This window comes from Anopheles merus, chromosome 3R (genome assembly GCF_017562075.2).
Source record: "Anopheles merus strain MAF chromosome 3R, AmerM5.1, whole genome shotgun sequence".
Classification (NCBI taxonomy): Eukaryota; Metazoa; Arthropoda; class Insecta; order Diptera; family Culicidae; genus Anopheles; species Anopheles merus.
The window spans coordinates 11,559,056-11,572,282 of record NC_054084.1 but is presented as its reverse complement, the minus strand read 5'-3'; the positions used below and the strand labels follow the sequence as shown (position 1 = coordinate 11,572,282).

General features: G+C 44.4%; 1 protein-coding gene across 4 annotated transcripts; it reads right to left on the bottom strand.

Annotated features, from left to right (window-relative positions):
* Positions 1-566: 566 nt before the first annotated feature.
* Positions 567-10,135, bottom strand: LOC121597037 (proteoglycan 4-like). 4 transcript variants are annotated; one of them, XM_041922498.1, is made up of 5 exons: positions 6,779-7,030; positions 6,677-6,717; positions 2,172-3,095; positions 1,068-2,090; positions 567-998 (listed from the first exon to the last, which is right to left on the bottom strand). In XM_041922498.1, the coding sequence occupies exons 3-5, from the start codon at positions 3,012-3,014 to the stop codon at positions 786-788; spliced, it is 2,079 nt and encodes a 692-aa protein (XP_041778432.1). In that variant the 5' UTR covers positions 3,015-3,095; positions 6,677-6,717; positions 6,779-7,030; the 3' UTR covers positions 567-785. The 4 variants fall into 4 exon arrangements, with proteins under 4 accessions (XP_041778432.1, XP_041778431.1, XP_041778434.1 ...); XM_041922497.1 differs by lacking the exons at positions 6,677-6,717; positions 6,779-7,030 and adding an exon at positions 9,061-10,135; XM_041922500.1 differs by lacking the exons at positions 6,677-6,717; positions 6,779-7,030 and adding an exon at positions 9,940-10,135.
* Between the last annotated feature and the right edge of the window lie 3,092 nt (positions 10,136-13,227).

Sequence of the window (13,227 nt, the reverse complement as noted above, 5' to 3'; positions counted from 1 at the left end):
CCGCTAGCGCTTTCCAGACACCCTTCACGTGGCGTGTTTTGCTCATCGCCGTCGTCTCGAACGAAATATCGTGCTCGTCGTCGTCGTCGTCGTCGTCCGGGACCTGCTCCGCGATCAGATCGAACTGCCGGTAGATGTGTTGCACCTGCAGGATGTTGATGTGCCTCTTGTCATCCAGCAACCGGGACAGCGTGTACGGCTGCCCCGGCATGCTCTTGCCCTTCTTAATGATGCCCTTCATCGGACCGGACTACTAAATACAAGTGGTTTAGGTCTTCTTCTTCTATTTGGCGTAAACTTCCTACGCGGACATGCCGGCCCTATAACAGACTTTCAGATAGTCACAAGACAAGACTTGAACCCATGACGGGCATGGTATGTTACTGAGTCATTCGAGTTAACGACTGTACCACGGGACCGCCCTCCTGTACCATGGACCGGTTTAGGTGATATACTGATAATGTCAAACCCATGGAAGATGCTTGGATCAAATATCCTGAAGCTGAGAGGTGCTGAACATGTTACCAACTTGTCGTTCTCAACCATAAAACCGTACCAATGAACTAGGATAACATGTGAAAAATGGTAATGAATTTAACTTTATTTCATTTTCATAAAATAGTTCTCTTTACGTAATGTAACACGTATTCAAACGATGAAGGCAATTCTTTGCAATATAGGAAAAAAAACACACACGTACAATGACGTAAGAAACAAATCAACATTTACCTACATTTAAAGCTTTCCGGGTTAGGGAATTTAAGCAAAGAAATAGAAAAAAAAACCTAGCAGGAAAATCTAACTTTCCTAGTGATTGTACTTTTACGTTTGGTCGCTTCCATCTTTCGAGTTTTACTGCCTTGTCCAGATTCGGCGGTAGACGAAACAAGTACGCTCTTTATGGCACTGCCACTACTGCTGCTCTGATTAAGCTTCGACCGTCTGCGCAAACCGCTCCCAGCGGACGTTGCATCCTTTTTGTGATGTTTAAGGTGTAGCTGTAAGCATAAAGAAGGGCAAGTGCGATTAGTCAACGATCAGGAGAAAAGCAAACCACCGAAACGCACCTTTAGGTGATGGCTCCGTTTAAATGCTTTCTCGCAGTAGGAACACTTGTGCGTTTGTTCCTTCTCCTCCTCCTGCTGGGGTGGTGGGTTGGCTGCTTTCTGTGCCCTTTTCGTACCGGCGGACGACGACGCCAGCTCGGTCGGCACGGTACTACTGCTGCTGGCATGGTACTGCTGGTGGCGGCTCAGATTCATCGCACTCTTGAACGCACGGTCACACTTTTCACACTCATACCGGGAGTGCTCTTGTTGCATGTGCACGCGCATCGTTTGCTTCGGTGTTAGCCGCTTGCGGCAAAGCGCACAGAACGCGTTGGACTTGCGTGAAGTCTTCGGTTTCGGTGAAGGTGGTGCTGGTGGTGGTGGTGCTGGTGGTGCAGGAGTCTGTGCCTCTTTCTGCACCGGTTTCTGCACCACTTGCTGTACCTTTCGCTTTTTCTGCTGCTTCTCCAGTATGAGCGAACTGACTTCCGGTTTGAGCGAGGTCTTTCGTTTCGATTTGCGCACCAGAAGCTCTGCCTTGGCGGGAGATTCAGACGTTGAGGGTGGTTCTTTCTTTATGGGCGGTGGCTTTACTTCCACCTTCTGCTCGACTGTTGGCGGTTTGTTAGGTTCCACCGGGACCGTGGTCGTTGGTGGCGGTGTCGCCGGAATAACCGTAATCGTGGTCGAGGCAGGGATTTTTAGTGGCACAATTTTAATTGGAGATGAGGATTCGGTCACCGTCACGCCACCACTGTCGCGGGTAGGCACGGTCGGTGAGGGAGTAGTTGCGGTAAGGGTGCCCGGTGCTGAAGGGGAGATCAATTTCGGCGGTAGCAAAGGACCGGCGATGGGTTTGTTCTTGCGAACGCGAATTTTGATCGCCGGTTTGCCCTGTTCGGTGATAACGGTGCGATTGGTTCTGGGCAGATGTCGCCGTACGATGTGCTGTTGCAGTTCGCCGTTCGTTTCGAAGCACTCCGGGCAAGCACTGCACTGGAAGCGCTTGTTGCCGCGGACGTTCAGGATTGCAGGAATCATCTGGGGAGGGATGGAGGGGACAAATTATTTTAAATAATTTACAATTCTGTAAAATCTGGACAAAACGATGTTTGTTCTTACCCTTTTGTTTTCAATCATATCTCCAGCAACGTTCGTCGTCACCAGCTTGATCGTGACCGTGTTTTCCTGCCGATCCTCGATCCTTCCCTCAAACTTGTTTGTACTGCTGCTATCCTCGTCCTCGTACGGAAGATACAGATCGGGATCGACCCCTACCTCCATTTGCGTGACGCTGGCCTCATCGATTCGATACTCATTCACATTAACACCTGCAATCGGTCCAACCGGTGCCAGAAAACCGGATTGATTTCCAGATTTAACGCCACCAGTCGGATTGATCGGTGGTTGAAACATAACCGCCGGCGGCACAACATGATTATTGTTCAGCGGCGTTGATGCGGCCGGAGGAGGCATCGCAGCAAAGCTGTTCATCACACCCTGCCCGATGTACGATTTGAGCAGCTGCGTCAGATCACTATCATTCAGCAGGTTGCGGTTGGAGAGGATCTCCCGAAAGCTCGAATTCTTCAACCGCTGTATCAGCACCTCGAACGACGCACGGCGATCGTTCTCCGCCCATCGGAGCGCCTTCAGGATCAGCTTCAGCAGCTCCTGATCTTTAATCAGCAGTCCCAGCTTCAGATCGCTGTACGAGATGATGCCCTTCTCGGGCGGGCTGACGCTGGCCGGTGGTGTAGCGGCCGATACGGTCGGGGAAGGATTGCTTCGTGCGTCTTTGGCGGCCGATGCGTTGTGTCCCTTTTTCGAATCGGCACCACCGTCGGGATCGAGACGAAACAGGGGCAACATTACGTTGACGTTTTTGGCCGCCTCGGCTGGGCTGTTGAGCCCGCGGAGACGGCCCAGCCAGGCGCGGAACGCTTCCTCGGTGCGGCTGGCCATCAGCGCGAACTGGTCGATGCTTTCGAGCTTCAGATAGCACGATCCACAGATGCACTTCGGGAGCAGGTCATCGATTTGTATCTGCAGATGGAAGGAAGAATGTAGGGGAAGTGGTTAGTGATGGGAAGTGGATACTATTTAGACCGTGGAGTAGAATCTTTGCATACGCTCATTGATCTGCGGCTTTCCTATGTAACCGAAGCGTATCACGGGATAGAACAGGCAGCAATCATATTGGACATATTAAAGTCGGGAGAGTCTACCGTATTGTAAGGTATATCCTATGTTGTAATTTTAAGGTGTACGGTGAGCTAATCTTTGTTGAATCGTCCACAAGGACACAAGGAGGACAAGGACAAGAACAGTAGTCTACAAAGTAGTAGATGGGTAAATACCATTTTTCCCAAGTCCATTCCATTCCAGTTTTCGAAACTGTTGGTTTAACATTACTCATGGATATCTTCTTCTTCTTCTTCTTCTTCTTCTTCTTTGCATTTGGCACAACAATCATTGTCGATCCATTCTTTACTGCTAATGAGCATGGCTACAGGTGTCTGATTGGTGTGTCTATTGTGGGATAGACCAAAGACCAAACGTAGGTTCCACCAACGATCCTACTATCCTCACAAATCCAGACCTACGTCGGGATGATAGCCTTACATATTATGTTATAGTATATCTAGTAGGACTTAAATATTACAAGAATGATGACAATCTTGTATGATTAGAAGTAGATTCTATCGCACCCTCTTTAGACAATCACAATACAAATTCCAAGTGGATTCCAATTTTAGCCACTATGTCAATAGAAGAGCAAATGATTACATTGATTTTAGTAATCTAATTAATCTTCTGTTTGAAGATATAGGCATGGTTGAAGTATTATATACAGTGGCAGCCGCCGAAAAAAAAAATGCAGCCACTCTAAAATTATGAAAAACTATAACACTCTCTTCAAAATGACTAAAATACTTGGGTTGGAACCTTGCACCAACGGTATTTGGCTGATTAAGACTATGTATATGGCGCTTGGCCTATGCATCTGACCACCCAAAATAGTCGATGTATTAATTATAACTGATAACAATTGCCAACCATTTTGCTATGAAATGAGTCTTCATTCCGAATTTCAGTGGATCGCATAAATTTCGTATCTTTTATCACATTTATGAATGGTGTTTCGAGATTTTAAAAGATATTGGACTGATCTTTTTTTCCTTGGCATAGCTAAAGCGTGTCCTCAACGATGGGCGAAGAAGCGCACATTTCCGATAAGTGTTCTAGGGACTCATTTGACCAGGCGGACCAAAACGTTACCGAAAATGGTAGCATAGTTTTTACAGATTATTTTCACTTGGCCATAGCCCTATGATATTTCCAAAATTTGCACAGTTCTGTGTCAACTAACAAGATTTGGTACGCAAAAATAATGGCAAACTGGCCGTAACGTACATCCAATAAATAACAATGGATTACCAATACTTTTGAGCTGATATTAATTGTAAACAGCATTTACATACGTTAGAAGCAGTGAATTCTTATTTTTTATGCTGTAAGGTGTGTCCTTAATAACCGTTACTCTCTTCCAGCCAATCTCAATAGAAATCCTCATTCATTATGACTGTCATAAATCAGAGTCATTAGCCCACCTGTAGTATCTAGTCTTCTTGGTGCTGCCTCGTGGAAAGCTTGAAATCGTTTGTAACATCCTATCTAAAATAACAAGTGCTGTTGAGCTGACATCTGATTTCAGCTGATTTCTAAACGTTTTGCAGAAGTATAATGTTCTCCAAGTAGGTATTTTTCCGAGTATTTTTCTCATAGAAATCGCTCTTGTCGTCACCAAGTTTCTTGATTGATGGCTTAAAAAACCAAAACCAAATATCTTAGGGTAAAACACTTCCGAACATTAACAATTTTGTACCAGTTTCAGGCTAAAACTCGAGTTGTTACTTTAAAGAATTGTTCATAAAATATTTGGGACTTATAAATTCAATCAACGGAAAGGGTTCAAGCATCAAAAAGCTACGAATGAATTTAATAAAAAAAAAAAAACAATACCAAACATTTATTTAACTTTTTTTCAAACAAATGAATTAATAATACACCAGAAGTAACGAAAACATCGACTAAGGCAGAAGTAATTAATGGTTACAAACCATTTTAGAAATTCCATTTTAAAGAACAATAACCGACTGTATGCTCCACAATGTTTAACATATTCAATTAAAACTAATTTCATCTTTCATTTAACGCAAATCTGTTACAAGTAATGTTAATATTCATGTTTCCCTGACCACAACATGTCCACCTTTACAAACATTCATCAACAAAGCACCTGTTGGACAGCATCGCGCAAACACCGTGCTTGTTCGCCAAGCGCGATAGGGGTTGATGATGACGGGCATGTTCGAGGGGGGGTTTGTTTGTTTGCTTTCCCGCTTGCACAGGTCTACCCGTACGTTTCACGCGCCTGTCCTCACACGCACACACACAAAGCGAGAGAGAGAGAGAGAAAGAACCACTCGCCACGCAAAAATAGAGCACGCTCTCTCACTCAGCAGCAACGTGCTGACCGTGTGCACGTCCGGTGCGTTGGAGCAAGTTGGTCGCTAGGTTACGACGCACAGTACACGATGGAGCGAGAGCGTAGAGCGCCCGCGCTGCGTTCGTTCGCACCTTACTTGCATAATCACGCACTAATCACTGTCTCTTTCCCGCAGCCGGAGACGGTCGCGCTGCCTCAAGCGCGCGTACACGTGGTGATATCGCGCCGTGTGGTGCTGCGACAGCGCGTGAACGAGCGCGTAAGCCCGTTGCCTTCGCTGCAAATTCCGCGCTAGCACCGATTTCCCTCCACTGACCTGGCGCCTTTCTCCAGCTGTGTGTGTAAATCGCAACTTTCTCTTCTGTTCGTAAACACGTTTTGGACACATGCACACACACACACACACTCACACACATGCACGGTTCCAGTGGGCGCAAAATGGCGCGAAGACCTTCCTTCGATGCGGTGCAAACTGTTGCCTTTTCTTTTCACTCACTGGGCCGCATTGCAAGTGCAGGGGATTTAGTGTAAGAGAGGATGCACTTTTGCGTACACACACACACACACACACACACACACACACACACACACACATGGTGAGTGAGCTGCATCGGACGAGAGTTCTCTTTGTGCGATGCAGCGCCGCAATCGTGAGGCGTAAGTTTTAGGTTCGCCTCGGTTACACTGCGAATGTAACTCTCTCTCTCGCTCACTCTTGCGGGGCATGTTTACGATTGGGGATTTCACCGTCTTCTGATGGCATTGGGGGTATGTGTGTGAGTGTGTGTGCATATGTGTGTGTAGGGACAGTGATATTGTGAGGTGTTTTTAAAAATAAAATCAATACACCATGCATCATGCGAGTGACGTTGTTGCTGGCGTGTGTGTTTGTGTACTATGTTTCTTCTAATACTACTGCTAATACTACTACTACTACTACTGCTGCTGCTGCTAAGGCCATCATTTTTTGTCTCACTTCTAATCCAACTGCTTGCACTGACGATTATTTTCTATATTCACTCTAGCACTCTGGCGAAACTGCACCGAGTGTACAATTAATTTGTTATCCTCGAACTGTTTTGATTATTCGCTTTTTGCCTGCACTCGGGCTTACCTTTCGAATGCACTTTTCACTTCAGATGCTGCATCCAACCACTGTCGAGAAATATGTGTTTAACTATTTTACGTTTGCTTTTGGTTTATATTTGCAACTCACACAAGCTTCCTGTTCCCACAAAATAGTACACAACCGTATTCTCAGTACACTCTGGTTAATAAACGAAATTTTAAACTGTTTAGCTGTATTCAAACTTCCATTTCTTCCACTAGTTCTGACGAGCAATGCAGAAGAAAACATTCCACTTGCGCGTTTGAGCCTGCCTACAGCAGCCGCGCGATTTATGGCCTATGTGTGTGGCCGCGACGTTCAGTAGTTCTCGGTCGATCCGGCGGTCCAACACAGTAACCCAGAAAATGCGCGCTCTTTTTTGCTTCATATACGTTAGCTAGAAGAGTAGGCGCGCGCGCACACACCAATGCACAGTGGACTAGTCCTCCTACCATCTCCCCCCTCCACCTTCATCGTAGGGTGGTGGAAGGGCTAGAAGTACGAAATTTTACACAAACACATACACACGTGCACTTTATCTCTCGCTTCTGTGTTGTTAGGCGCACTGTCTCTCGCTCCCTCTCTCTCTCTCGCTTGCTCGCCCTTTAAGAAGTGGTGTGGTGGTATCTCGGGTCGGGATAGGACCAAGGCCACCACTATATGCCGCTCCGAGAGTACAACACCACACACTACTAAGGAGTGTGTGCGAGTGTGTTTGTGTGGCTGTGTGTTTGATAAAGTCAAAGGCCTGGTAGATAATTTTATACTTTGAAAACAGACGAATCTCTACACAAAGCAATGCAGCTTGCGGGGCTTGCCAAAAGGGCGGCTAAACTTAACGGTGGTCACGGCGAACGAGGGAGCTTCATGCAACTGTCAAAACTGCGCTCTTGGCGCAGTAACCATAGAAACGTGAACACGCTGGAGAGCACTACGCGCAGGGTTCGGCCGAGTCCTCTAACCGTGCGGACACAAAGGGTGTAAAATACGGGCGAAATGAACTATTTGACAGGTGAAATATCTCACAGATAATTCATCACAGCAACCATTTAAATCGAAGTGCAATTTGTGAATCAAAAATTTTCCACTTAAGAGGATACTCTCTCGTAAGTGATTATCAAAAGCGGAAGTTGTATCTCCCTCAAACCATTAGCGTTGAATGTCAAATATAGTCAACTCTCTCTCATTTGAGAGTATAACAGAGGGGATATTCAAATAAGAGGGATTTTCAAATAAGAGAGGTCGAACAAATTAGAGAGGTGTGTGCAAAGTTCTTACAAACTAGAAAGAGATAGAACAGTTAGAATGCAGCCTTAACTTTTGCTATCAGAAACTACGAACACGATTTCAGACTGGAGCATACATCATTCAATATGGCAACATTCAATAAGAGGGATACAGATTTCAGAGGTTCAAATAAGAGCGGGTTTTCCAATTGGAGAGGTCTCAGATTAGAGAGAGAGTTCACAGTAGTAACATATCATGCGCATAAGTTTGAATACTTCCTGGCTACTTGGATCAGACTAAATTACTTCACTGAATTATTAAAACAACTGCTGTTGGGAGTGGTTGCGGACTCAGGCCTTGAATGGAAAAGGATATTGTGATTCCTGGACACGTCCGCGATTCGTTCTATCTAATATGATATAAAAAGAAGCAGTTTCAGGACTGACATAGATTCAGGATCAGTTCCTGGACTGGTCTGTCTTTAGGATCTGTTCCAGGATCGCTATGGAGTCAGGATCAATTACAGAACCGGCACGCGTTCAATAATAATTTCAGAATCGGTATGATGTCAGAACCAGTTTCAGGTTCCGGCATGTGTTTGGGATATGTTCCAGTACCAGTATGAGTTTAGTATCAGTTTCATAACCAGCAATAGATAGGGATTAAGTTCCGGGACTGTGATGGGTTCAGAATCGAAAACATCGGTATTGTCTTAGTTCCAGAACCAGCATGGGTTTGAGATCTATTCCAGGGCCGGTAAACGGTGAGGATTAGTTTCCGTATCGGTATGGTTTCGAAATCAGTTCTTACACGGGATTAGTTTTTGGGAATCAAATCCAGGACTGGAATGAATTTACGATCAGTTTCAATATCGCTATGGGTTCAAAAACAGTCCCAGAACTGTTGAGTGTTAAGAAGCAGTTTAACTTTCGTTATCAGTATCTCTTGATGTATTTCGTTGATTACAATTGTATCTGGGAATTTAGTTATTTTCTTTACAACTTTGCCCGTAAATTAATAAGTAATGTCGATAGCAAACGCCATTTAAGCTTCAAATAACCATCTATAAGAAGACTGCAGGTTCATGAATGTCCTCCATCCCGTAAGTACCGAAAAATTGTCCTGATGTCCGTTCAAGCAGTAATGGTCTCGTGTACACTTACATTCAGCTGCAGGTAGCGCTCCAGCTTCTGATCCACCCGATCGTTGCCAAAGATCGGGAAGGCGCACGTGAGATCGAGTATGTCCATGCCGCAGATGCGACACTTCCGCGCCACGTTCAGTGCCAGGTTCATGCTCAGCAGGCTGTTCGAATCCATTCGTACTTCTTTTGTTGTGGTTATTGTAAAATGCGCAAACAGTTGTAAAGCAAGTCACAATCTGGTGCAATAAAACACACACACACACACACACACACACACACACACACCACTCTTCTCTACACACGTGCTGAGTTACAGCTTTTCCTTGGTTTGCAAGGCCCTTTTCGTTTGACCACTTTTACACGCACACACTTTTTTGACACTTTTCACTGTTGAGCAAACTCTTTTGCGGACCTGCTCTCCCCCTTTGGCAGCTTAAGCCTGCTATGATTGTGAAATGCCCCCCCAGCATGTGTGTGTGTGGTTGAGGCCAGGGTTTTCCCTTTCAGTCTGTTACGCGCGATTTTACGCACTGACACGCGTATACGGGCTGTGCGTGCTACTCTCTCCCTTTAGTGCGATGAAGAATATTTCACAAGTGCAACCACACTCATACACACACAACTCTTTGCCTGCGTGTGAGACGGTGTGTGTGTTTGTGCACGTTTTTGCCTATTTTTGTAGTGTTTGCCCCCTCTACCCCCTTCGAGAGGGAGGAAATTTAGTTCCCGATTGGCAGCAATTCGGGGCGATGAAAAAAGCTGCCTAATCTGCTAGTAACTTTTCCTGTTTTCACTGTCCAACACACAATGGCACACACGTGCAACACGCACGCACTGTTTACCAACAATCTTCTCGCTAGCACCGTTGTTGTTTTGCTATGCAGTGTAAGCCCTTTACCGTGACGGCACTGTTGATTCACGCGGTAGAAAAATCTTTCCCGTGAGTTGCCGTCATCATCACCAACTACACAGACACACACACACTTCTCCTCACCCGGATGGAAATATTGCGCGTATTTCTTCGTCACGGAGCTGCACGACGTCCGATCACGAAACGAGAGAGAGCACTACTGCGCCGCATGTGTGCTGTTTTAGGGGGTTGACCGTCTGTGTGGTAAAGTCCGCTCAACAACGCTCTGCTAGTGTGCGTGCACCTGGGCGCAATGGTGTTGGTGCGTCATCACCAGCCCCCAATCGATGTACCTACTTTGCAGTGTGAAAGAGAGTGAGAGCGAGAGCGCAACAGCGAGCCAGAGAGAGAGAGAGACGAGATAGGAGAGAAGCACAAGCGCGAGCGAGACAGGCAACACGTGTGGGGCTGAGACAAAAGTGGCCTCAGATTTTCACATTTCTGCTTGCGCACCCCCACAAGAGCACAAGCAAGCGGGCCAACTCATCGAGTTTTGCGTTGTGTGTTTCGTGTACGTGTGTGTGTGTGTGTTTGTTTGTGTAAAAATATCACAAACACTCAAACGCTGTCTCGTTTACGCACAGGAAATAAAGCTATTTCCTTCCCGCTTCTGCTGCAATGCCCTTACGCTGCCTGGGGCTATTTTCGACGTTCGCGTTATTTGTGAAATTATGGCTTTTGTAACATGTTGAATCACTCTGTCGAGAGATTCGTGTAGAATTGTTTAAAATAAAGCAAATTAAGGAATTAAGTAGAAAGATTATGAGTAGAAAGAATACTTAAACCAAGAAGAAATTGATCACATCCTTAGAAACAAATTCTTGTAAGCAGTAACAGTAGTAAGCAGCGCCACATGTGTTTCTTTCTACTTGGATAGCTAAGTTCTTTACATAGAATTGTACAAACAATTGCTGCCGAGAATGGATGGTTCAGGCACTAGATCGTAGTAGGAAACTGTATTAATTTTAGTATCAAGTAACTGGAAGTAAGATTAGTAACAGACCGGTATGAGTTGGGGATCATGCTCCAGGACCTGGGTATGGGTTCAGGATCAGTTGCACGATCAATATGAGTTCAGGATCACTTTCAGGACTGGTAAGGCTTCAAGATCAGTAGCAAGACTAATATGAGATCAACCATCCTTATGGATTGGTGATTTGTTTCCCGGAGCGGTATGGTTCCATGTACTAAATCTTGTACTTGCCCATCTAGGAATATTTTGAAGAAAAATAAGTATTTAATTTTTTCGGACATTATAAACATAGCTTTTTTGAGTGTAAACAGCATACCGAGCATTTATTTGTGATTTTCTAAGTAAAGAGAAGCATACAGTTCATTTTTATTGAACGTTTTCGAAATTATATTTTTTCTAAATACAAACACTTAAACAGACTCTTGCATCTACCGTAGGGGTCTCAGTTGTACTGCAAAGGTATATGCGTTGCTTGCTTCCCCATTGACGATCAGCACTTGTGTTGTGTAAAGTAGCTCTTTACAAAGAAAAGATGACGTCTGCTCAATGGCCTAAGAGAGACGATAGCTCTATGTAGCTTCACACACTCCACATGCTCCACAGGCAGCATGAGGCTCCATACGCCCGATGTAGCTTTCCACGGTGTATGTAACTCCACACACGCTCTACGGTGTGGTTTAGCGTCACTGGTTTAAGCTACTTGTTATAGTTTCGTCTGTGTGGTTTGGTCCTTGTTGCTATTTATTTGAAACATTTTTCATTCTCATACTCAGTTCCTAAATTATTTGGTTTTCTCCAAGCCTGAGATTGTTTTTCCTGTATCCTTAGAATTGTGTGTTTTCTCATCTGTTTTTGAGAATATTTTTGTTTTTTTGCGCTTTTATCACATACCGTTCAAAAAGAGCACTGATTCCATTTTTCATGTGAACTTTATTCATGTCAGGTTCAAGTCATGTGAACTTTATTATTTATTTCGATATATGTAAACTCCCAACGGGCATCTAGATTTATGTCGAATGATAGTCCTCGCAATCTTCATGTTTGTCATATACAATTCTTCCTAATGCAAAAAAAAACGCTATTGATTTATAACAGCGGTCGATAAAAATTTGAGGTATAGGACCAAATTATGTAAATGAGCTAGAGCTGTGGGTTCGTTGATTTTGGACTAAAATTATTACATTACAATTGTTTAAACCAAATAATTGATCAAACTTCGAAAGACACCACCGTGGAATACACCGATTGATGAGGATTCCAGGAAAACAGTCACTTTGATGGAGGCTTAAAAAGCCAGTTTGATGGAGCCCAGAGACAAAAGGATCGAAGGACCGTCCTCAAGTATGCTGCTCAGCAAAGCTTCGAGTGACGGACTGTTCTATCCGAGGAATGCATTAATTGTGGAAGGGATTTCCAAAAAGTAGCTAATTCGAATATCCGATAGTATCCTAATTTCCCCTCTAAGGTTTACTATTGACACCCTTTTTATGATAAAACTACTGAGGTCGGCCTCCTTCTGAGGCTTGGCTTAAAGTGAAGAAGAAATGAAGGATTGAGAAGTAAAATTACTTGTGAGCGGGAGTGGTCCCATTTTTCGGGGCCCCTCGAGACATCGGAGTCCCACGCGGCCGCTTAGTATGCTTAGTGCTTAATGCGCCCCTGGTGAAACGGTCCATTCGAGGCTTCAACCTATGACGGGCGTGTTGTTAAGTTGTACGAGTTGACGACTGTACCACAAGACCGGCAATACCAACATCATGATATTTTTAATATTTCCACGTCTTTGATGAAATAGATTCCTGTTCGACGGTATGTCTAATGCTGGCCAATACATTCGACTATCAGTCTATTTCTTCTAGTAAATATAATTGGTATATCAATATCAGGATAGTTAGCCTAATTATTAGGTGGCTATGTATTACTAAATTTGAGTGTGACAATGATATCAACAAACAAATAATCAAACTAAAAGAGAGCCATGCGATTTGTACTTGAAGTTGGTGGAGGTGTACTCGGTTTAGCGACTATAATGGAAAATTGAGCTAGAATTCGTCTGCTAACATGTTTTAACTGATTTAAACTACTTTTTCTCAAGGCACAATACATCAATCTGATCTTTTCATTGAGTTTTATTTCCGTTCCGAGTGCTCGGCAGAGTCTGATGATGATTATGGACATCGTCCAGGACGGGTCCATTGACAAAAAAAGAGAAATACAAGGAAGTTTTTGTAACGAAAGAATAGGTCTCATCATCAACAAGTGCTACAAATTGCCTTGCACGGTCGGTCTGAAACAAAATTTTA